The following is a 25,732-nucleotide window of genomic DNA, read 5'->3' on the forward strand; positions in this document are numbered from 1 at the left end:
TCTAAAACAGTATTTTAAAAGGGTGGTCAATCTGTGGCAGTATTCTAATATTAGATTTTTAAGTGGATTAGGGCTTTAATTTATTTAATACTGTTTATATTTTTGTTGGTTTTAACCCCAAATTCGTGATCGGCTTTCAATCTTCCCCACAACAATCATTGACTAGTTCTTTTGAATTGGGATTGAGTCAGAGACAGAAAAGGGGAAAATTTTGTTCTTCGAAATTTTAGGCACGTATACTGCCTACTAGTTTTCATACTTTAGCCCCAAAAGTTCTCTTGAAATATGAGAGATACTGGAAGATGAGTGACACAGAGAGGCTGCTGAATATTTATTGCTACAAACATACCGAAAGCTTAATATGGAATAATTAAAATTTCCATGATTTACCTATACAAAAAATTTAGACCATGAACCATGCCAAATCTTCACAGCTGCTTGTTTATTGCTGGTTTTGTGCTTGTATGTGTCTCAAAATCTCTACAACTGAGGTCTAAATAAATGTACAAAATTGTTCAAAGAATCAAATTACATCATTTTAAAAGTGAAGAATATTTAATACCATGGCTAAGTCCAGAGGACTGTTTTTTGAGTTGCAATAAAATGCTTATAAGCGGTAACCTACATCTGTGATGTTTTAAAAGACAGGCTGTGATAGAGCCAAATTACAAAATTTGAAAATCAATCTAAAACTCACATGCGCATTTGTTAAGAAGCTGGCCATCAGGTCAGTATTCTAAGATAACTAGCAGGTGGTGATTACATATGAAGCATGAAACAGAGAATTAGGGAAAATTTTTAAATTAAAACTCTATTGTATTGGTATCATTTATCTAGATACCAATTTCAGGTGAAAGTTCATATTCATTTGCATTACTCCCACCTAAAAGATTTGACTTTTATGATGAATTTGTATCTATGGTTATCAAGGAAAATCTTTCACATGTCTTCCCTGAATGTCTTTTCTGATTGAGTTTACCTTGAATAAAACTGAAGAAAGTAAAAAGAGTAGTACAGGGTGACTTTGTCCTCAAAGTAACAAAGAGAAAGCTGAGACTATACATATCTACGAAGGACTCTAACAAGTCTAGAATTAAGGCATTTTTTCAAAAAGAGATCAACAACTACTTTTCAAGTCAGATAGAAATGTCTTCAAAACATGCTACTTAACATTTCCTTTCTCACTCGCCCCTGTTCTGTACTCTTTTAAGAAATGAAAGAGCACAGAATTCTTGTTTTATATATTCTCTATTTTATAATTCTTAAAATGAGGATTCTATTTAAAGGCTTATAATTTATACGAGTTGAGTTGTAAGCCATTACATTACAATATCATAAGCTGAGTACATTTTGATTCTATAGAAATACAATTCAATCAGATATATACCATATTCTTTTATATCACACATTTTCTTTATTGAGAATGAAAATTATTTTCTTTTCAGAAGTTTTACATCCATCAATTTTATGTCATAAGCAGCCCAAATATCTCCCAACTCATGTATTTCTTCATTAGGAATGAGACTGTTCCTGCCAGCCCCTTGCCTCCAACCTGTTTAGCCATTTTTTAACAGAGAGAAAGTAACAGAAATATTTACTATTGGTGAAGCTGGGAGCGTTCTTAAGAGGCGAGAGAAAGGCTTCATACTTCTAATATGCTAATGCCCTAATATATGGAACAGATGTGAGTCTGTTTTTTAATAAATCTGCTTTGATGAAACAGTTTTATTATGGGCGTAAAGAGAGGAAGGAAAGAGATGACCATCAGGAACAAATCAGCCTTTTCAGGCTTTTTCAGCATTTTGGAGATGATTCCATCTCTAAAGTTATTTTCAAATGTGCAGCTTTTAAATTCTTTTGTCACTTGCTTTAGAATTAGAATATTTTGGCCTTTTAATTACAGTGAATCAGATATCTAGCCAATCACCAAACTTTAATAGTTATTTGAAAATAGTTTCTTTATATAGTTTTCAGTTTCTGTAAAAATCAAAGCTGTAATGTTAAGCAGAGAAAAATGCATGTGACTTACTGATACACTTCAATGTTCTTTCAACTTTTGAAAAGATGCCTATGTGGCGTAGGTATGGAGGATGAGGTAAGAACATAGAGAAAGATATGGAGGGGAACCTATACATTTTCCAACCTGTAAAAATTCTTCATTCTTTTAGGCCATTCTACAGAAGCAAAGAGATGAAGGGAGCGCATTTATCTTTACACTCTGGAGCACCAGTAGGACAAAGTGAGGAGTGGCCAGTGTTGTTCTCCATAAGAGCAGGTCATCACTGACTGCTAAACTTGCTTCCTTCCATATATATACATGAAATATAAATGAACATTTCACCTTCTCCCTTTTCTTTTACCAAATGTTTTTGCACAAGTAACACAAAGTTGAACATTTCTTTCTGCAAGCAAATTAAAAGTAGACACTGATTATCTTCATCTGTTTGCAACCAATGAATGTGAGTACCAGTTACATGGGGTATCTAAGTAAGAACTGAAATCATTGGCACTTCAATCAATAACATAATGCGCAGTATAGAAAGCATACATTTCTCCACCTCTCCTACTCAGCATCCTGCCCCTGCACACTTGGTTAAGTGGGAAGGTATATTTTTGTCACCTCTACGTAAAGATGTTTTGGGAGTTATCTTGAGTATATTTCAACATATCTTCCATTATATTTTAAAGGCTGGTCTTCAATATGGTGGAGACAAAGGATTTTAAAAGAGACTATGAAAAGTACATCAAAATTTTAATGGCATTCAAGTCATAGCTAGTCTGTATATTTATAAATGTATGTTATTTATGTTGTATTTGTCAATGGAAAATAAAATTGAATGTTCTGAAATGTCCCTGTCTTTTTTTCCTGATGCCAACTCATGTCAGGAATATTTTACTTATAATTGTAAGTATTTTGCTGAAATTCTATTTGACATGCTTTGCCAAGTAATGGCACAATATAATATGCAACAGCATCATGGTCTCTGGAACAATTAAATGATTTTGTTTTATATTCCATAATCACATACAGTACAAATTATCATTAATTTGTTATTAATTTGAGAGGTGCTCTTTTCCCATTTTTAACATGATACCTGTTTATGTTATAATCCAAGATCTTTTGTTTTTAATACAAAAACACATTTATCAATTCTTCTAAACTCAGTTCTCCCTCTTTTTTGTGGATTCTAGTGTAATTATAGGCAGTCATCAAAAGATTTGTCCTGTTTTGTAGTCAGGCCCGTCGACAGACGTGTCCCTGGATATCAGCGTGAGCCGGTTCCTGCAGGAGACAGTGTGTTCATTCAGTCACTCTATCCCTTCCTTCTTCAGTGAAGGGAGAAGGTCTGTAGAATACAGACGGCAAGGCCAAGCTCCTTAAAGAAGCATGTTGAGCTTGCCCTCCTTTCTCCTGGAAAAGGAATTTAGGAAGAGCTCTGTCCTTGGCTTCTCCTATGAGGTCCTGGCTCCCAACCAGATTTTATGGTCTCTAGAGTCTTTACTCTTTAGCATTTCAGGTAAACGTCATGATAGCTACCTTCTGGTAGGCCAGAAATATCCACCACAATGTTGGAACCTACATGCCATGAAATGAGACATTGCCCAGTTTCATGTCCTTGGAGGACGTGGGGTCAGACATCCTTAGATATCCTTGGGGGCTATTGTGCTCACCTACCACAGTCTTGAGCAAATCCAGTTTGGAAGGTGGGCACTCAGAATCCAAGCCAGTCCCCCAGGCTTGTTTTTTCCTTCAGCATATATTGTTGTGTACCTGTTATGTACATTCTGGTAGGTGCCAAGACACAGGATTGAAAAACAACAATACTGCTTTCAATGAATTTCTGATCTGGTGCAGGACTAGGAAATAATCTGGTCAGAGCTGTGATTAGAGGAGGTTTATGAGCCTACAGGGAAGGTGACGCTAAAGTAGGAAATAGTTTCCCAGAGGAAGTGAGGTTGATCTGTATTTTGGAGAAAGGAATGAGTGTTAACTGGGAAGGGAAGGCAAGTTAGGATAATTTTTCCCTTCACTCTGCCCCAAATTACAATTTTTAAGACAATCAGACTGACTAACTTCTAGTGGCCCTGTGAGAAGTTTGGGTTGAATAGAGCATATTTCCATAACCTTTCAGAGGGGGCGAAAGTGGCATGGCCTTAGGGCTGGATCTCTCCACCTTGGTGCACTAGGCCAGATCATTCTTTGTGGTGGGGGCTGCCCTGTGCACGGTAGGCTGTTTCAGCCTTCCTGGCCTCTACCCACTGGATGCCTATAATACTTCCCTAGCTGTGACAGTCAGAAATGTTCCCGGACATTGCCAAATGTACTATACCAAACGCTATGTGTCTGAGGTTTGTAGGACAAGGCCATCAGTGGGACTTTGACCCTGACAGGCACTGTTCTGGCATTTCCCGAGGCAGTGGGCACTAGAATGCCAGTGCCACCAGACTGCACAAAAATGTGGCACTACCACTATGACAATGCCTGGATCACCACAGGCACTGATCCCCTTCCATAATTACATAAACCTATTCACAAAGTAGGAGGTACAATTGCTTAGAAACTATCATCTTTCTATTGATGCCTCCAATCCCTATTTTGTTCTTGATGAGAGGTCCTAGGGTCATATGTCTCTCAGAAAGATCTAAGGAGAGCAAGTCCCTTTCTCCCAGGATCTTTAAAAGTCTGTTATAATTCTTCTTAATTAACTTCACACTTCCAGACGAGTGCCTTAGTAAGTGAGAACTAATTTGCCAAACTCTGTCTTTAGTGGGATTTTTGCATATTTGGTCTGTGTAACAGAGCTGTGGCAGCTTTATTTAATCTGAAAGGTGATTTTCTATCAAAGGTAGTCAAATTTTGGGCAAATATCTCTATATCAGCCTGTGCCGTTCTGAGTTCATGTGTCTGCAGTAACTCAAGGATAGCAGTACTACCAGACGTTTTGATGGTAGAGTTCGTCTTGATCTCTATAACTGACACTTAACTCTGGTTTGTATGGAGTGGGAAGTTGAAAGACTTAAACCAGAAATCTGACCAAAAAAAAAAAAAATTGGAACAAGAGTACTTAGTCTATTATAAATTCTGAGGCCAAGTAAGAAAGGTCTATGGATAACCTGTGCTTATTCCTAATAGTCTTATGCAATTTTAAAAAGAAGACTTTGAATATAATATACAAATATAATATATATAATATTTGAATCTGATTTTGTAAAGAACTTTGGAAAAAATTAATTTGGAAATCATTACCACCAATTGAGGTCTTTTAAAATTAGATTTAACAAGAAGGTACCCGGTAGAACACTGGCTCTTAATCACTTTGGAATGAGAGACCCCTCTGATGATCTGATGAAATGTGTGCATCCCCTCCTCACGGAAAGCACAGAGAATTTTTAGACAGTGTTGGAGATTATACAGCCTTCCTGACGTTTGTCCATAGCCATCTTTGAAATTGGTGGACACAGGTTAAGAATTCTCACTGTGAGAGAGTCTTTATGACTCAAGGAACTTCACGAGTTTCCATGTTTGGTTAGAAAACTAAAATCTAAAACTGGAGCTAAGTCAATGTAATTACTTCCCTGTGAATGCCAAAATTCCTTGAAATCTCACTATACACCCATAATAGTAAATCAACACAATCAGGGTAGAATTATAATAGGAAGCTGAATTCATTTTGAAAAATTGCCATCATGCAGGGGAAAAGAAACAACATCATCCCAACCAGTAGAGGAGCAATATGGGCTCCTCACCAAAACCGGGTGAAAACCGAAAGGACCATTAAAATAAAAAAATTATAATTATCCAATGATGCCTTTGCCTTACAACAGAGAGCTTGTTTTGGTCCTGCCTTGTGCTGACCCCGCAAGAGATTTAAAGTGAAACTATGCAAAAGTCAATAAAAAAACATCAACCCGCCTGAAAAACGCAATCTTCTATATACAAACAAGCTAAATGGTTAGAATGTAACTTCAAGTTACTTTCTGTTGTGTAACTTTCTGTTATGTTACATGTATGGAGACACATATATATTTACACTTCTGCACACACCACATCTTTGCATCGCTGTTTAGAATGAAAACAGCAAGGATGAACTTATTGATTGATCCTTTCAGTAAGAATGCAAGGCATACACTTACAGACCTTCTTACAAATGTAAAATTAATGATGCTTTAAGCCAATACTTAAAGCTATTAGTAGAATGCTCTATTGATGTTTATAGTTTGTATTTCTCCAGGGGGAAAAGTCTGGGGCAATTAATGACATTTATCTTTGCATTTTTCTTGCCTTATTGAGGAAGATGGCAATGAGATCTTAGAACACTGAAGCGTTAGGCTATTGGAAACAACTCTGATATCAAAGCCTTCTGCATTCTGGATGTGTGTGCACAAATAGGATAGCTGCACAAGGTGTGTGTGAAATTCCAAGTTGATTTTCATGAGTCAGTGGTTTGGAGTCTTCTCCTTAGAAGATCCACGAAAAGCTATTTTTAGAGGAAAAGCAATTGCACTTTATTTTTAACATCCCTTAACCTTTAAATTTTTTTGCCTAGCATCTTTAAAAATTGCTGTGACAAAATTAGGTTTTACATGAAATATTTTTGAGAAATTATATTGATTTATTGCCAAGCTCTGAAGGGGAACCACTGCCTTAAATGTTTTGCAGTCCTAATTAAATATACATGGTGCTTCTCTTTATCTCAGATTTTCTCCCACCATGAATATTTTGAATATTCCTGCTACCATCCCTTCAAAGGAATTGTCTTGGAAAGCTGAACTAAATAATTTATTAATTTTATTAATTAATATTTGACCACTACTGAGTTATATATTCAATTTTAAAGTATTTTTAAAACAAAGTCATTCCATGAAAATGCTCTCTAAAGTTTTGTGGGTCATGATAAAAGAGAAAAACTTGTAGTTGTTAGATATTGGTTCTTATTTGCTTCTTTATTTTTGGCTCAGGAAATGCCTCCACAAAGATTAGATCATGTAGATTTCCATACACTTGGGCTTATGAATGGGTGTGTGTGTGTCTGTGTATTATATCTCAAATGTGTTTTTCTTAAATGAGTTTTATGTTTTAATCACGTATTATGTGCCACCCTTTAAACAGTCAAATACTGTTAAAAGGCTTATCCTGAAACCCAGACTCCTCATGCTAGCTCTACCCCCACCACCCTGCTCTCAGACATCATTACTTTCAGCTTTTTTTCAACATTTCTTCTAGCATATACCATCATGTTTGTAAATAACATGCTTGTGTTGCTGTTTCTTGCTTCATCAACATTAGACATTACATGTTAATTTTCTGTTTTGCTGGATTTAGCTCTCTCCTCACCCATTCTCCCATTATAGTTATAACACAATCTTTATTAAATCAGTGCTCAGTGTTTGCTTTTCTGTGACAATGTAAATATCCTTCACTGCTGAATCAGTCATACTGTGATCATGTTCCCGTTCTCAGACACATTTTTCTTTTCTCTAGAGTTGAGAACTTATTAAGTTTTATTTGCTTTGCTTTTTTGTGCTAATGACTAAATCTTAACAGTTTTCCATGTGCCCAAACACATCTGATAGTCTTTACCCCCTTTCGAACCCAACATTTTCCTAGCTTTCTCTGCTATTCATCCTTTTGCCTCTCTTTTATTAGATACTTTGTTTCCTAGATCCTGTGTTTTCCTCTCTCTTGAATTATTCACTCATTTTGACCACAGTGGCTTTAAAACTGGGCTTTTTAATAGAAAAAAAAATGTAAGGAACCAAACTCCTATAAAAGGAAAGAGAACAGTTTTAAATAAACATGATCACTAACAATAATAACAACAGTGGCAGATATCATTTATGAGCACCTGTTGTTTACATATGTTATCAAATTCTCCTGCCAATGCCACCAGGCAGTGTTATCACCACCACTTTCCAGATGAGAAGACTGAGGCTCAGGGAGGGTCAGTCACTTGGCGAAGTCCACAGAGTCAGTGAGAAGTGAAGCTGGAGTTCACACCTGATTTCAAGTTAGAGTATAATCCTTGTGTGATCCCTGAACAAAGAATTACTACGGTGATTATTTCCTGAGGCCTCAAGTTTGTCTTTGAATCTCCTCTAATGCCCCATGAAAGAAAGGCTTTGACTCCATTACAACGCCTGGGCTTTTGCAAACAACCAGAAACACGCTTGGGCAGCAGTGGGGAGGCAACTTTTCCACTAGTACTGATGAAATTCAGCAAACAAGATTCTCAGCCCAAATGTGAAAGTCCGAATGTCCAGTCCGGGTGTGCACACTCTGTAGACGTCCAGACCCTTCCTCGTTAGAGGCAGGACCGCTTCACAGTGGAGAGATACGGGCCCTCTGGCAGCAGATGGCTGCACAGAAAGGCTATACTTCCACTTCCTGCCCAGGCCTGTGGGTTTTGCAGAAACCGCAGAGTTTACCACGATTTGGGGTAAAAGGTGTTACAGCTCTTTCAGCCTTTGTGGTTTTTTGTTTCTTTTTCTTTTCACGCCTTCTTTCCTGCTTGTAAGGTAACTCGGGAGCCAGTTTACTGAGAAGAGGAAAAGCAAAAGGTACTTTTGCATCCTAATTACAGAGGGCCTCCTGGGAGAATTTGTAAAATTCAGGACAGAAGAGAGGGAGAGCAGACCCTTTGTCAGCAGTGAAATCATTCTGTTTATCTCTTCCGCTTAATTTTGAACTTTGCTCTAGCTCCTTCCTGCAAAATACCATGCAATTTCAGAGTGGTTTTAAGAAAGAGAAAAACTCCTGTCTCCCTGTTTTGGAGTCTCCCTCTTTTTCCCCTTCTCCCCTTGTTGTTTGTGCTGTGGAGTCAATTCCAACTCCTATATCAGACAATGCTCCACTGCTATTCACAGGATTTGCATGGCCACTTTTTTTGGAAGTGGATGGCCAAGTCCTTTTCCTAGTCTGGAAGCTCCACTGAACCCTGTCCCATGCTGGTAGACCGGTGGCGTAGCTTTCAGCATTACAGCAACACTGTAGCCACCACATGACAACTGCAGACAAGTGGTGTGGTTCCCAAATCTGAAGCCCTAGACCACCAGGGCCGGTTTCTTCCCTTGTTGCTAGCATGCAAAATCTATTTGGTGTCTCTGACATTTTATTCACTCATCAGTTTTTCTCTTCAACTGGCTGCTCTGATTTCCATAGAACTGGTCAGACTGATTACAACAGTGCAGAATAGTTTGCTCAAGGGAATACAATCTCGCCATGTCCAAAGCTCAGACTGTATTGTTGTCACTAAATGGATTTAAAAGGCAACCCGCTCAGAGTTGAATAACTTGAGAAATTGGTGCACCTTGGAGTTTATCTTTGGTGTCCTTCTGTGCGTCATCTTTAGACTACTTCAATATAACTGCAACAACCGTCAACAATTCTCAGGTACCCCAGGAGTCAATTAACGTTTAGTCAGAATGGGTTCAACCCAATTACGTGTAAATCTTTACTTAAATTTTTTTTTTTTTACTAACCTAGAGTTAATTAAACCAAATCAAATGAGTCACTGCTTAGGGCAAATGTTTGAAGGATAAATTCCCTTCTGCCTGCCAACTTCGAAGTAATTTGCATTAGCAAAGGAGCCTAGAGATCTTCACAATGGTTTGTTAATAGTAACATAATTTTAAAATAATGTGGTAGTTTATGAACCTCATTTCATGAGAATAAGTTTAACAAGAGAATGGGTTCAGAAAAAAAATTAAAATAGCAGTGAATGACTACATTGCGTGATGTTTCTTAATGGGAACCACCAATCTCCATTTCATTGGATGAAGAATGGTCCCCTCAAGTTAGGCGGTCTTTCTCATTTGCCCAGCACAGCCATTTGGAAGACCGAGAGGGATGTCCTTGGAGAAACGCAGGAGGCATCGAGGATGCCAACTAGATTAGTAGGATCTTCTTTCAGATGAGGTGTCATGGTCAGATTACCTTCAAGGATGTGAAAGAATGCATTTTGGAGTCAGACTTGGGATCAAATTTTGGGTTAACAGCTGTGGAACTTGAAAGTAATTCCTTAAACTCTCTAAAATTTTTGTATCCTTATATGAAGAATTGGAATTTTTGCACTTACTTTATAGGGTAGCTGTGAGGATTAAATATGTAAATATTCCAGAAGAGTGGTGGGTGCAATAAATATGCAGGGGACATTGGTATTGTATTAATAGTGGTAATAGTAGCCACAATAACAATATTGATTGTTTGAGGAATACATAAACCATATTGGTAATGTGGAAAAAGACGTCTTGACTTCTGTATTCATTTGTTAATATTATTTTGAGAGATCCAAACATATAGCATTGTGTTTGAGAGGATGGGAACTAATATTAGACTAAATTTGGTGGCACATCCAAGTTCTGTTAATTGATTAGTAGACTGACCTCAATCAAGCTAACTTCAGCTTTCTAAGTCTCAGTTTCTTTAGCTATAAATGAAGATAATAATTTTATCTAAAGTTAACAAATCTATTGCAAACATTCACTGAGTTAATGCATGCAAAGGCTTACCTAGAGCCTGGCACATAACAAGCACCCAATAAATGGTTATTATTTTTATGTTATTATAAATTATTATCATTAATATTACAATCAAGCACCTGAGACTTAAGTTGGCTCAGTTTCCAACTGAGGCTGAAGGCCTTCGCAAGCATACAAATTTTATCCAACCTTCCCAAAACTTAGGGTAAGAAAATAAGGATATGGGTCAACCCCAGAGGAAGTAGAAGAGCTAATAAGAAACAGCAAAATAAAGAAATTTGATTAAGTTTTTTTCTGGCTTAAGTGTATATCCTTGTGAGATAAGGGAATGGTTGCAGTAGCACAGAAGCGGTATTTTGTTTTATTTATTTATTTATTTTCTAGTTTTATTGAGATATAATTGGCATGGAGCGTTGTGTTAGTTTAAAGTGTACAACATAATGATTTGACATATGTATATATTGTAAAATGTTTACCACAATAAGTCTAGTCAACATCCATCACCTCGTATATTACAATTTTTTTCTTTGATGAGAACTTTTAAGACTTACTCTCTTGGGGCTGGCTCGGTGGCACACTGGTTAAGTTCACACGGCCTGTGGTTCATCGGTTCAGATCCTGGGTGCAGACAAGGCACCACTTGGCAAAAGCCATGCTGTGGTAGGCGTCCCACATATAAAGTAGAGGAAGATGGGCATGGATGTTAGCTCAGGGCCAGTCTTCCTCAGCAAAAAGAGGAGGATTGGCAGTAGTTAGCTCAGGGCTAATCTTTCTCAAAAAAAACAAAAAAAAAGATTTACTCTCTTAGCAGCTTTCAAATACGAATACAATATTGTTAACTATGCCATACATTACATCCTCAGAACTTATTTATCTTATAACCAGAAGTTTGTACCTTTTGACTACCTTCACCTATTTTCCCCACCCCCGACCCTTTGTCTCTGGCAACCACCAATCTGTTTTCTGTTTTCTGAGTTTGGTTTTTTAGATTCCACATATGAATGAGATCATACAGTATTTGTCTTTCTCTGTCTGACTTATTTCACTTAGCCTACTGTTCTCAAGGTCCATCCATGTTGTTGCAAATGGCAAGATTTGCTTCTTTTTATGGCTGAATAATATTCCGTTATATGTATAACATTTTCTTCATCCACTGTTCTGTTGATGGACACTGAGGTTGTTTCCGTGTCTTGGCTATTGTAAATAATATTGCCGTAAACATGGGGGTGCAGCTCTCTCTTCAAGATAGTGATTTCATTTCCTTCAGATATTCACCCAGAAGTGGAATTGCCGGATCATATAGTAGTTCTATTTTTAATTTTTTAAGGAACCCAGAAAAGGTATTTTGAAAAGTCCCTCTAACAACATCCTTAAGTCAGACCCCTGAAAAGTAAATAATAAGGCATATAGGCAGAGAAATGAAACTCAGGATGACAGTTCTTGTCTTAAAGGCAACAAATAGGATCTGGTCAAACTGGTTAATGCTTTCTCACCACTATCTAACGTAGACTAGTGTAAGATGTGCCTGCCACCTCAATTTCCTAATTTGTAAAGAACCATGGGGATAATGATTTCTAGGTCATAGGGTGGCTGTAGACACTAGAAGAGAATGTGTACAAACCACTTGGTATACCTGCCAGGTCCCATCATCATCCATCATCATCGTTTTGTGTGCAAAATTCTCACAGATTTACCAAGGTCCAAGCAGAACAATAATTTATTCCTGGATAGTTGAGGATTATTTATTTTTCTCTAGCTGTAGAATTTTTGGACTGTGATGCATTTTGGAAAGATGTAATAAAAAAAGACATTAAATCAGTCTAAATTAGGATGAAAGTGATCTTTTTCCTCTTAATTCTTAGAATGAGAGCAGTAACAACTGAGTCCTTACAGGAACTCTTACTTCTACAGTGATGACTATGTATCCAAGAAAGAAATGAGGATAAGACTATTTGTGTTGGATTCTGATAGACTTTGATCACTTATTAAATGAATAATTGCTTGATTTATCTAGTCATTCACACATCTTTAATGAAACCCTACCTTGTGGGTCTAGGTCCCGGGGGTACTGAGATTTATCATTCCCAGGTTCCAGATTTAAGATTCTCTGACTCTTCAAAGTGAAGTACCAAATTTCACTCATTACATTTAGGACTTAAATATTTTTCACAAAGAATACATAGCTTTACTTTTTCTTTTGATTCTGATTAGAATATATATTCATATATAAAGTTCAAGCAATGCGAAGAACACAAAGACCAAACAAAAATTCCCTGTATTCCACCACTCGGTGTGAACCATTGTAAATATTTTGATTAACATCCTTTCAAATATTTGTCTTTGCAAGCTTCCTCTCAAACCTGGCTGCATCAAAGAACCATGGTGAGATTCTCGCAAATGTTTGAAGGAGTGTGACGTGAAATAGAGATTTATTCCATATGCCCTGAAGGTTGGACTAAGGTTTATGGGAAGAAATCACAGAGAGAAAGATTTTGACCTAATTTAAAGAGAGACCAGATCCACGTGGTCTGAAGTGAAAAGGCTGACCTTAGGAAGTAATGAGCTTCCTATCGCTGCAAATCTTCAAGCAAATACTAGGAAACCATGAGAGCGTTTGCTGTAGAAGTAGGGAATGCAAATATCTTCTTTAAGACTTCTTCCAGCTCAGGAGCCTATGATTTTATGCATTAAATCAGTCATGAAATGGCTAAAATGTTTGAAATGGTATGAAAAAGAAATTTGTCCAAATTAACTGTTGACCTCAGTGCTCTGTTTCAAACCCTTTCATATGTGGTTGATATGCTGTCTCATGTGACACTAGCTGAATTGTTGCTGGACCTAATCTCAGAACTAGTCTTTCAAAGGTCTCTATATTTATCTTACCAGTTTTCAACATTTTTTGAAAGCTCTACTCAGAAAAACAGCAAAAATGTTTTCAAAATGAGCAACAGCAATTATTTTCTGTAGTTAAATGAGAATATCTGGCGGCCATTATTACCAATGACTTTATTAGCTGGAGTATATGATTATCCTGATAGAATATGAAAGGCTGCCAAGAATATCAGTTTAGTCAAACTCAGATTATTATCTACTCTGACCATTTTTTATTATGTATTAAATCTGTTTTAGAAGAATAAATCCAGCATGAATAATATTTGTCAAATTTTTATACATTACCAACTTTATTTAGAATTTGTTTTTTTTAAGTTTCATGACCAAGAGAAAAGAGAAATATGCTTTAAAATATAGAAACAAGTAATTCAGTAGATGGTTAGGGAAGCTTTTAAAATTTGAAATAACTATAAGGAACCAGTACCATTATATAAATAGGCAGATCTTTTTTTTTTAATCTACAGAAGTACTATTCTTAAAGAAAAACATTGTTTTATTTCAGGCGGTGGGACAGAATAGATCATATTTTCCAGTTAAATCAAGCCTAAAGGTAACATAATACTTATATATTCAACATGACCCTTAAGAGGATTGGAACTAATTATGTCTCTTCTGAAACACGGAATCAGATGCTGACAACCTGGTGAAAGTGTTGGCATTTCTGGCATCATTAATTGCTCCCTGAAGACATCATTTCAGTGTGCTACCACAACCTGAAAGGTTTATAGTAACATCAGTGGGACAACAGTGGGTAGCCTTATGGAAAGAGTTTGGGGTTTAAAGACACAGACTTGAAGCCTGGTTCTTGACTTACTAGCTGTGTTTTTGGACAGTTTTTTAATTTCTTTCTGCCTTTTACTCATCTGCAAATTGGAGATGATACCTAGATAGAAAGGAAATGAGATAATATATGTACAAAGCACAGTAGGATCTCAATAACATAGAGCCAGTATTAACATTAATAACACTACTTACTTTTACACAAATGCATTTATGCTGCCTTCAGGAGTAATATTAGTTGTAATCATGATAACAATACAGTAGTCCCCCCAATCTGTGGTTTTGACCCATGGGCAACTGCGGTCCAAAAATATTAAATGGAAAATTCCAGAAATAAACAATTCTTAAGTTTTAAACTGTATGCTGTTTCGAGTAGCAAGATGAAATCTCATGCTGTCCTGCTTCATGCCATTCAGGACGTGAATCATCCCTTTGTCCATCGGATCCATGCTGTATATAGTACTCATCCATTAGTTACTTAGTAGCCCTCTTGGTTATCAGATTGACTATCATGTTATCACAATGATTGTACTTAATAATGGCCCCAAACCAACTTTATAAATAGTTATTATTTTTAATCTCTTATTGTGCCTAATTTGTAAATTAAACTTTATCATAGGGATGTATGTATAGGAAAAAGCATAGTATTGTCATGTGCTATGTAACAACATTTTGGTTAATGATGGGCAGCAAATATAATGGCTCTCCCATAAGATTAGTATCATATAGCTTAGGTGTGTAGTAGGCTGTGCCATCTAGGTTTTTGTAAGTACTGTAGGGGAGGAAGAAATTTTCTTCTACTCTTCTAGGTTCTTCTGGCTGGCCTAAGAATTAAATTAACGTGAGACAGATTAACAGGAGAAAAACAAACAAAGGTTTAATAACATGCATACATGGGAGAAACTCAGGAAAACTGAGTGATTGGTCAAAAATGCTGAAGGCCTCACCTTAAATACCACCCTCAGCAAAAGGCAAAAGAAGATGTTGGGGGTGGGGAGAGTTAGGGACTTCAAAGGGAAGGAAGGCAATTCACAGGTAAATGAAAAGGAGCAAAGGTTTGAAAAACAACTGTGTATTTGGCCACACAGAAACAGAAGAACACAGAGGGGAGCCCAACAATCAAGCTTTTCTAGGTTCCTCCCTGTCTAAACCCAGTTCACATTATGCTAAGGTGACAGCTTGCTTTCTGAGATGGATTTTGTTTGTTTGTTTGAGGAAGATTAGCCCTGAACTAACATCTCCTGCCAATCCTCCACTTTTTGCTGAGGAAGACTGGCCCTAAGCTAACATCCGTGCCCATATATGTAGGACGCCTACCACAGCATGGCATGCCAAGTGGTGCCATGTCCGCACCCGGGATCCGAACTGGTGAACCCCGGGCCGCTGAAGTGGAACTTGCACACTTAACTGCTGTGCCACCAGACCGGCCCCCTGAGATGGATTTTTAAGCTGAGTTCTTTTAGATGGTTAAGGGGGAGGTAACAAGAAAAATTTTTGGAGTCTTTTGTTTCATAAAATAATCAACCTAAAATAATCTTCATGTTACAGAGACAACTTTTGGGGTGGCAAATTTGTTCCCCTTCAGTACAGTCTGATGTTCAAACAGTGATGAAATTGCCTAATGATGCTTTTCTCAGAACAAACGTGTCCCTGTGGGTAAGCAACACAGGACGTAGGGATCGGTACTGTCATGGTTTTGGGCATCCACTGGGGGTATTGGAATGTATCCTCTGTGGATAAGGAGGGACTATTGTAAAATAATGCTAATAGTCAACACTTATAGAATTTTAAAATAATTTCTAAGGCATTTTAGCATCTGTAGTTTTGTTTGATCAAACCTGTTAGGTAAGTAGGGAAGTATTGTTATTATTCTCGTTTTATAGATAAAAAACTAAAACTGATGGGTACAAAGTTCTAGTTAAAAAGTAAATAAGTTATGGGGATTTATTGTACAGTGTGGCGACTATGGTTAATAATACTGTATTTATCTTTGAAAGTTGTTAAGAGAGTAGATTTTAAAAGTTCTCATCACAAGAGAAACATTTATAACAATGTGTGGTGATGGATGCTAATTAGGCTTATTGTGGTAACCGTTTCACAATATATACAAATATCGAGTCATTATGTTGTACATCTGAAACTAATATATTCTGTCAATTATATCTCCAAAAAATAAAAGACTAGGTGTAGTGTTTAGAATTTGGAGTTAAACTTCAGCTCACCTTTCACCTCCACTTGCCTGACAGTGGGTTTCCCACCCATTCTAAGCCTCTTGTTTGGAGAGTGGGGAGAGGAGCAGTGTCCTCCAAAATCTTCGATGTTTCTGCACTGTCCGCTGTGCACAGCCTGAGTGCTTTCACTTATCCAAATCGCTCAGTAAGCTGGTCCCAACCTCCATTTCCGGTTTTATCTGGCAACACTGATCTGCAGTCTTTTGGGAATCCTTTCCCCAAACACATTATTTACTTTCTTGATTCTGTTCCTACTGTTTTCTTGGCTTGAATGTTCTTCTTCTTAATTGAGAAAATTCTACCCATGCATTAAGGCCCAGCTCAATGACACCTGCTCTAAGAATTCCTTCCTAATGCCAGATTTGGAACGAGCAACTCCCTCTTCTGTGCATCTGTGCCGCCTTATTTATGCCTCTGAGATTACTTCTCACTGCCTGACTTGTGTTAGAGTCAGCTGTGCATGCTTCTAGCTCCCCTACTGGACTGTCAGCTCCTTGAGCAAGAAACCACATCTTTTTAATCTCAGTGTCCCAGATCCTCCCATTTCCTTTCCTCCCCAGACCCCCGGCCTCCAAGCCAGTGAAGACTTTGAAATGTAGACACATAGTAGACGTAGAAATATCTTTTAAATTGATTTTAATGACTACAGTACAAACAGTATGAATCAAAAATGCAAGGATGTCCAAGAAAGGGTTTTAGTTGAAAAAATTAAGGCTTACAGAACTTAACACAGTGATAGATATGTAGTACATGTTTCAAACAATAGTTGTTAACCACAATTAGGGGCTGATATTAGAGATGATAGCGCCCAAACTTTTGGCGTACGTGATACTCAGAATGTCTCTTATCCCTTCCCAGTAAAGGTCCCTTGGTGCCATCAATGGACAAAGTATTAAATTGGCTGAACTATTATTCTCAGTGTGTGTGACACTGCTGACAGTCCTGTTACATTTATGAGGTGATGTGGAGGGAGAACCCTCTCTGTGTTGATGCATAAGCTGTGGGATGGCCTTAGCTTGGGAATGGGCCGGCTGAGAGGTGATCGTCCAGGCGAGCAGAGAGGAGGGCAGCTGTGGTCAGCAGGATGGTCTGAGGGACAGAGCTGCCTTCGGCTGCATGGTCCATGCAGTCTGAGCTTCGGTCCCACATGCGTGCTCTTCGCCCTTTCAACACAGCTGTGGAGTCAGAGGCTGATAGAGAGCGAAAAAACACTTCCCTTCCAAGAACTGAGAGCCTTTCCAGAGAAACAAATTCTGACCACCTCATTGACATGCAAGGAAGCTGAGCTGCCAGCTATCTGCTGACCTCAAGGCTGTGATAGGTTAACACTTGGAAACACTTTTCTGCTCTCTGTCAAGGGCTCACATCCCCAGACCACAGTTTCCCATCGATTCCAGTTATCACTCACTCAATCCGTCATTCATTCACTCAGCCAGTTTGTATTGAGCCTCTCCTGTCTGCCTATGACTGTGCTGGGCCGTGCAGGGATGGACAGTGCCCTTGAGGAGAAAAGCGCCTGTGTCACACATCTCAAAGACTGACAAACCCAGAAGCCCACGGAGCGGCCTCCCAGTCATCCTGAAAGTCTCCCCTCCCAGCCCTTCAGACGGGGTCTACGGCTCCCCCTTCCACTGAGGCTCCTGCCCCGCAGCCCAGGTGTATTCACGGCTGCAGCCAAAGGACAGTCCAGCACATGTTGGGGTGCTGGAGCCTAACTATACAAAGGGTAGATTCTGCCCGAGACTAGTTCACTTTTCGGTAAGTAGTGAATTTTCTAAGAAAACGCATCCAGCACTGGGAGTCCCCTAGCTCAGACAGCCTAAGTCGCCACCGCAGGGGAATACTCACCAATGTCCCATGCTCAGGCAGGCACTTTACACAGCAAACCAAAGACCAAGACATCTTTCTCGGTCTCTATGAGCTTCCCCTTAACAGGGGTGTCATCTGTTATACCTTCTTTTTTTGGAAGGACACATAAGGAAGGTAGGACGATGATACTGAAAAGTAAATGAATTAAAGGTGAATGTGTGCCACTGTGCAGAAGAGAAGGGTGAGGTGCCCAAGAGACTGTCCAGCTCTTACATCCACAGTCAGCGCTAGAAGAGGGGAGACTTTAACACCCAGGGGCCTCATACATGCCTTTATTGAAGTAAGAGGAAAAATATGTAAGTAAGGCGAATGGAACTTGCTTTCAAGTATCTGATGGGATTAATCTCAAAAAGTTCTGCCCAGAGTAGTGTATTTATGTCATGGGTCTAGGACGTATTTTGCTATAGTATTCAATTCGGCATCAACGATCATTCATCAAACGCTTCCAGGATGTCAATCACTGTCACTAAGTGCACAGACAATGCATTTCTCCTTCCTGCTTCTCTGAGGGATATTCACAGTGTGAGTAGAGGCTTTAAATTAGTATTTCCTTATTTGCTTGAGCCCCAAAGGAAATCAAGTGCAATGATGAAATGTTTCCTTGCTCAGTCCAGTGTGGTCTCTTTTCTGACTCTAACCTGGGCTGTTTCCACTTGGGAGCTCTGTAAAGAGGAGGGCAAATCTTGAGATTTTACTGCTGAGGATGTCTACACTGGGTGTGTCTGTTGGTTACATGGAATCCTAGAGCTGGAAAAGGAAGTAGAGATCACTGAGTCAAGAGGATTTCAACTGTGTTCAGCAGAGCCCTCTCTGCAGGAACTGGTGTGTGTGTGTAAAACAGAATTAGGGCAAGGGGTGACAGGTTGGATTTTGAACAGTACATGGTCAGCTATTATTAGCCTGGGCTCAAGATCTCTTTTATCTGTCATGTACCTCAAGCTTCTAACTGAAATTTCATTTATAAAAATGGTCGTGCTTCTAAAAGCAAAACCCTGTTTCATCTACACTGTACTCTCAACACTTCTGCCAACAAATGTGTGGTTTTTTTCCCCACACCAACCAATTCTCCAACACCACCAGGGAGTCCTACAATTCAATTATGATACTATTAGGATAGAGTATGTGCAGACTGCACAGGTGACGGGCTGGGTGCACAAGACTGCGCCCCCGCTTCCAATCCAAGTCAGGCCTCCCATACTCCCCAACTGGCTATGAATCAGAGCTCCCCACAGCCCCTCATCTCAGGTTTGTTAATCTGCTAGAATGGCTCACAGAACTCAGAAAAACAGTCTACCTACTAGACTACATTTGCTATAAAAGGATGCAACTCAAGAAAAGTCACATGGAAGAGAGGCATAGGACGAGCTGTGGGAAAGCAGCATGGAACTCCCGTGTCCTCTCTGGGTGCACTACTCTCCCAGCATCTCCATGTCTTCACCAGCCTGCAAGCTCTCCGAAGACTTAGATTATGGCTTCATTGTGTAGGCACAATTGATCACATCGTTGGCCATCAGTGATTAACCCAACCTCCAGCCCCTCTCCCTTCCTCAGAGTCAGAGAGTGGCATTGAAAGTTCCAACGGCTCTAATCACATGGTTGGTTCCTCTGACAACCAGCCCCCCATCCTCAGGGGCTCTCTAAAATTCCCCTCATTAACATAAATTCAGGTGAGGTTGAAAGGGGCTTGCTATGAATAAGGAAAGACGCTCCTTTCACCTTTATCACTCAGAGCTGTTTCAGGAGCTGGGGTGAAGACTAAAATATGTGTTTCTTATTATATCACAATATCACAGCTTCTGAAACAAACAAGGACATGCACCACAAATTTAGTTCAACTGAGACCCTGAGAGTTTAAGTGACTTGTTCAAGGTCACACAACTCCTTAGAGACAGAGCCAGAACTAGCACTCATGCCTTCCTCGCAGCCTTATTTCAATCTTGGTGGTGTTTTTGACAGCAGGGATTCTGAGGTCAGACTACTTGGGTTCAAACCCCAGTTCATCTACTTACTAGCTGTGTGACTATAGGTAAGGTAGTTACCCTCTCTGTGCCTCAATATCTTCATCGATAAAGTCAAGATATTAGCAGTACCCTCTTCTGTGATTCTTATGAGCATCAAGTGGGCTAAAATGTATAAAGCACTTAAAAATGTGCTTGACATTTAATAAAAACTATGTAAGTGGGAGCTATTATTATTATTCAAAGGTTTTAAAAAGTTCTCCTGACCCCATAGGACCCACCATAGACCCTAAAATCCTGGAGTTATCATTCCTTTACGCAAGGCCACAGAAGGCCCCTCTTTAGAAAGTAAATGCACTATCTGGGTAAAAATAGCACAGTAAGCCACTGTCACTCTCCAATAGCTCAGAAACAGTGACTTCCCTTAGCTCTAGCCACTTGGTAGGGCCTTCTAAGAATGAGACGTAGAACAGTTAAGCTTTAATGCAGACTTGGGGATGGGATTTCTTCAGAGAAACCAAGGATGGGTGTGAGGGCTGAGAGCGGGGCGTGTCTGCAGAGAAGGTACTTGTAAGAGAAAAGAGATTCCTGAAACAAATGCTGCCCCTTTCAAAATCCTCTTCTGGGCCCATGTCAGAGACCGCGGCACAGAATGAACATCCACACAGTTCCCAGAAAGCGCTGGGCCTGGGGCTCCATGTGCTCACTCCCTGCAAACGTCCTCTTCTCCGTCCTCACTGCACGGGCACTCTCCATTCCCTCACCTTCTGGTTCAGGTAACAGACTGAACGTAGCAGTGAGAAAGGAAAGAAATAGAGCACGTTTATAAGGGAAGACTGAGAGTTTGGAGAGGGGACGGGGGGATGTGCCATTGGTCAGACCTGTTGAGGGTGAGTGACGGGCTGGGGGGGGTTCTCAAGAAGGCAGCAATGAGATGAAACTATGACATCCGCAGGTCAGCGCCTCTCCCTCGTGAGTTTCCTTGCATGTCTGCCAGCTCTGAAGTGGGAGGCCAGGGCCGAGCCCCAAGTTCATGTCCTTGTAGAGTGTCTCATTTTTTAAGATCATTTGGAAGAGGTCAAGTTCTAATGGTGTGTGTGTGTGTGTGTGTCTGTGAAAGGGAGAGGGAGACAGAGAGAGGGAAAAAAGAGCGATGGAGTTGAGGGGGAGTGACTTTCACTACTAAACTAATGGCAGTCCCACGTCACCTAGATGTGAATTGGACAGGACCCTATGAAATAAGTCATAACCCAGAAGGCAGTTCTTGGCAATGAAATTCAAATGATCTGGTTTCTTTTGAGCAAGAACTTCAACCTCACCTTCACTACCTGTGAAATAGAATTATAACGTTTGCTTTTCTGCTCCAGGTAGACACTTCTCAGATAACCAGCTGTTTTAATTGCTGTGAACCGCCCTGTTATTAACAAGATTGTGTTAAATAGTTTGGCTCCATTGACTGGTGACATTTCTTTGATATCAACTGCCCGGAATTTATTCTGACTGATGAGATGGCTTTATCAGTGTGTTGGGTTTTAGAGGACTACAAAGATATCCAAAATAACAATAGCTTAAAGGACATGGAAGTGCATTTCTCTCCTATTTATATAAATTCTGTATGTAGGCAGTCCAGGGCTGATCTGACCTTTTCTTGATTGTCAAAGATTGGTGCTGTTTCTAACTGTCATTCTTAGTGTACTGCCTCATGATCCAATATGGCTGCTTGAGCTCCAACCATTAATCTGCCTTCGGATAGCAGGAAGGAGGAAGGGGAAAATAAATAAAGTTCTCGTAAGCAGACTTCCCAGAAGTCTCATCACTTCTCTTTACATATAAATGGCCAAAATTTAGTCACATGACCATGCCTAACTGGGAACGATTTGGAAATGCAGTGTTTTAATTGGTGCCCAGCTAATAATTAGGGTTCTGTTATAAAGAAGGGGAAAGTAGGTACTAGGAAGCAACCGTCCGCAGTCAAAGAACAGTTGCTTATTTTCTCCCTTATTTTCCGTACCTGTGTTGCATGACTTTGTAAATGTCTTTTCTGCATACAGGTTATTTTATATCAGAGAATGTATCAAGTTTCTGCCTGAGGATCGTAGATATTATATGACTCAGAAGAAGAGAAGCTGAATAATAAATAATTTGCTGTATCATTGTGCATTTAAAGTTAAGCAACTGGCTTTTAAACTACTTTTTTATAAGATCCAGATTCCAAATGGCCAAATTGTGACTAAATGGGACTTTAGTCATTTTTATTTGCTCTCATTACTTAGAGTAATAGGAATGCATTGAGAATTTAGACTTATAACCATTAAAAACATCCAATTTACACTACACAATGAATAACATTTAATTATATACAGTTTATAGCATTTTTATTGGTGGTGAGTCAAGATTTTCTTTTAATGCCTAGCATGGTGTCTTACACATAAAAGATCTGTAATCAGTGAGTGCCAAATTGGATTGACCTTCACTCTCAGTTGAATTTATTTGCCTGGAAGATAAAAGACCTGTGACAGCTTCTGCTACTGTCCAATCATCAGTCTCATGACATGGTCACACTGGCCCTGATTTAATTTGGCTGTATTGGGTGGTCGCGGGTTACTGCGATGCATAGAAGGGCCCATGGGGTTCAGGTCACTTCCTAGCCATGTACATGTTTCGACTCTGACAGTGACCCACTTGCAGCTTCAGGGACTGGGAGCTCTTCCAGAATACTGAAGTGCCTAGAGATCAATCAAATCGGTTCTCACCTGGAGAATAAGGATTATCACAAAATTCATTACTAAGTGCAATTACCATATTTCTGATAGTCTTTAATCTTCCTTAATCCTTCTCAACTATTGATTTGGTGGCATACTGTAAGAGTGCATTTGATTATTTTCTTTGTATCTCAGCTATATGTCCTGTGATTTATCTTTTAAAAATGGCATAAATTTGCAATGAGACGCTCCACTGAGTGTCTCTGATTACAATTTAACAACAGACCAAACTCACACCTCTCATTAGATTTAATTTGGCTTTAACATACACTTCTAGCCTGTTTGGAATTAGGACAGCCTTCTCCTTTGATTAGCTTCTTGGGCACTGTTTCAGTTTCTTTCCTGATCACCTTTATAATGCATTAAACTGGACAACAAGGGGCTGAGATTCATAGATTTATAAAGGCAGTCACCATATTTATTTGTGGCATTGGCTCTTAGAGTCTCTACTTTTGCTAGTGGCTAGAGTGAAAATTGTACAGTCTACAACTGGGCTATTTAAAAAAATGTCTTTAAAAAATTTTCTGTATGGAACAAAACTTCCCCACAAATCCACGTTCTCTGCCAGCTCGGACGGGGCTGGGTGGTGGGACGGTAGAGGATGAGTTCTTAGACTTACAGTTGAAGGTATTTTGTCCATCTGTTTTTTCTCAGTTTGCCTTACTTCAATGTTTTTGAGGGAAATATTCTTTCTTCATGGTTTTTCTCAGGCCCCACTTCCGTTAGCCAAGATGCTGACTGTGTGAAGGAGAATGCTTAGATCCCCTCATGATAATGGGGCACATAAGGAGAGGCAGCGTGTCCATGTGCAGGTCCTGGCCCTGCCCGTGGGTTCTCCCCACCCTCCCTAGAGTTGATGTGGTCTTCTCGGTTGCTAGGTAACTGCGGGCATCCCCCATTGGCTCAGGGCTGGCGAAACCTGTGAACTGTTTCTTCAGCACCTGTTGAGCCCTCTGGTCCTACCGTGCTGACTTAGCTTTACAGTTGTCCCACTGGCACGTAGCCCCTCAAGACTCTGCCACTTCCTTCCTCTGGACACTACCTTGGGGTGTCCACTGCTGGGACAGTGCTGTGTCTGCCAGGGTGTCACCCTGACCCTAAACATAGCAGCTCCATGGCAGTCCTTCTGGCATTCAGCTTTCCTCTCTTCTGTGAACTCCAGGGAGACTCCGGGGGCCCTCCTCCACCACGTGGAAGCTGGAGGACATTCAGAGTATCATCATGGCCCTCTCCTTACCATTCTCCTCCTCCAGAAGTGTCCACACACGTGTGCCAGGACACCTGTGAGGCTATGTCCTCAACGGCTTGTAGCCATTCTTTCTTTCTATTCCAAGTTTCTGTTCTTTCGTCATCCTCCCAGTGCTGGGTTTGATGCTGAAGCAGTTGTGGTGGAGAAGTAAGGACCCTATCTCCTGCTTCTCTTCCTAGCTTGTGCCCTCCTAGGAGAACTTTGTCTGCAAAGGCCTCTGCAGGCTGTTTCCCCTCCTTCTCGAGTTGGCCTTTGCTCTCCCACTTCTCCAGGGCTATAATGATGGACGGGTTGCCATGGGTGTGGGGAAGGGGTACGAGACGATGCTGTTACCAATCCAAGAAAATAATCAGGAGGTACTTGAAGGTTTAAAGAGTATTGTTGTTGCTTCGCTGAAATACCTTCCCTATCTTTCTGAACTCCACAACTTCATTCTTTCCCATTCTCGAAAAAAAATACATTTTTAAAAATACTTTTTCCTTTAAATTGATAAGTAGGAAGTGAGTTCCTAGGCTATCCTTATTCTTTGGTTAGTAGAGTAAACTTGAATAGTTAAAATAATTTTGTTATTTTAATCAATTTAAATAAAGCTATTTAAATCAATTTTATTAATTACCAACGTGACAGATAGCCACAGTAGCTAAGCCATACCATACTGAAAATCTAGAAACAAGTTTTCGGGACTCAACCCAACAATCATGGGCACTCACAGGCCTCTGGCCGGCTCATAACAACAAATTCCTGAGCCCGGGACTTTTGAGGAACCAAATTCAGGTCAAAGTCTACTTCCAAGTGGGGATAGGGCCGCATCCTCCTGTTTCTGAGAGCCAGGAAACTCCAGATGGGGAACAAGCCAAGGAATTCAAGGAGTCAGAGGGCAGCAAGTATGGTGCAGGGAAGAGTTCGTCTCTACAGCACCGTCTTCTTGATCCCAAGTAATTGTTCTTCCTTTTGTGTGGTTTACATTTACAGAGCGAGGGTGCGCATAAAAGATAAGGCAGGATGTGAATTTGACCAGGTGTGTATGGTTATCACCAAGCTTAGAGGAAAAAAATTTCCCTTCTATATATACAGTGGATCGTAAATCAGTCAGCAAACACCAACCAGTGCCACTCTGTGCCCGATATCGGGTTGGGCTCTTTGACGTTAGAGAACATTTTCCACACAGTTCCTGATTCAAAAGAGCTGTAATCTTTTTTAAAAAGATCATTCATTCACTCATAAAATATTTATTGAGTCTATCCTTTGTGCTAGGCACTGCGATCTGTGGGCGGAGAGCAGAAACAGATAGATATGAACCCTGTTCCATGGAGCTTATGATCAGGTGACACAGATATTTGGTAAATGACTCTGACTGCATCCCAATACCCCCAGTTCTGGCCGTAGGGAGTTCTTTTTCTTTACTATCAGATAAAAGAATTCAAGCACATTCTGGGGGACCTCAGGACCCCCTCCTGACTCCTGTGGAGATGCCAGGAGTCCTTGCTGTTCTGGCTGTCACTTGGCAGGCCT

The 25,732-nt window shown here is 39.8% G+C and overlaps 1 protein-coding gene across 8 annotated transcripts in view; it reads left to right on the top strand.

Moving 5' to 3' along the window:
* Positions 1-25,732, top strand: part of PTGER3 (prostaglandin E receptor 3) — a 245,129-nt gene that overhangs the window by 33,959 nt on the left and 185,438 nt on the right. The window contains exon 3 of one of the 8 annotated variants that reach the window (XM_070592387.1): positions 2,169-2,848. The exons of the other annotated variants lie outside the window; for them this stretch is intronic. Coding sequence (XP_070448488.1) covers positions 2,169-2,243 — 75 coding nt within the window. The 3' untranslated portion in view covers positions 2,244-2,848. Of the gene's footprint in view, positions 1-2,168; positions 2,849-25,732 lie in introns of those variants that run through there. 8 annotated transcript variants of the gene reach the window in all.

Source organism: Equus przewalskii, chromosome 24 (assembly GCF_037783145.1).
Source record: "Equus przewalskii isolate Varuska chromosome 24, EquPr2, whole genome shotgun sequence".
NCBI lineage: Eukaryota > Metazoa > Chordata > Mammalia > Perissodactyla > Equidae > Equus > Equus przewalskii.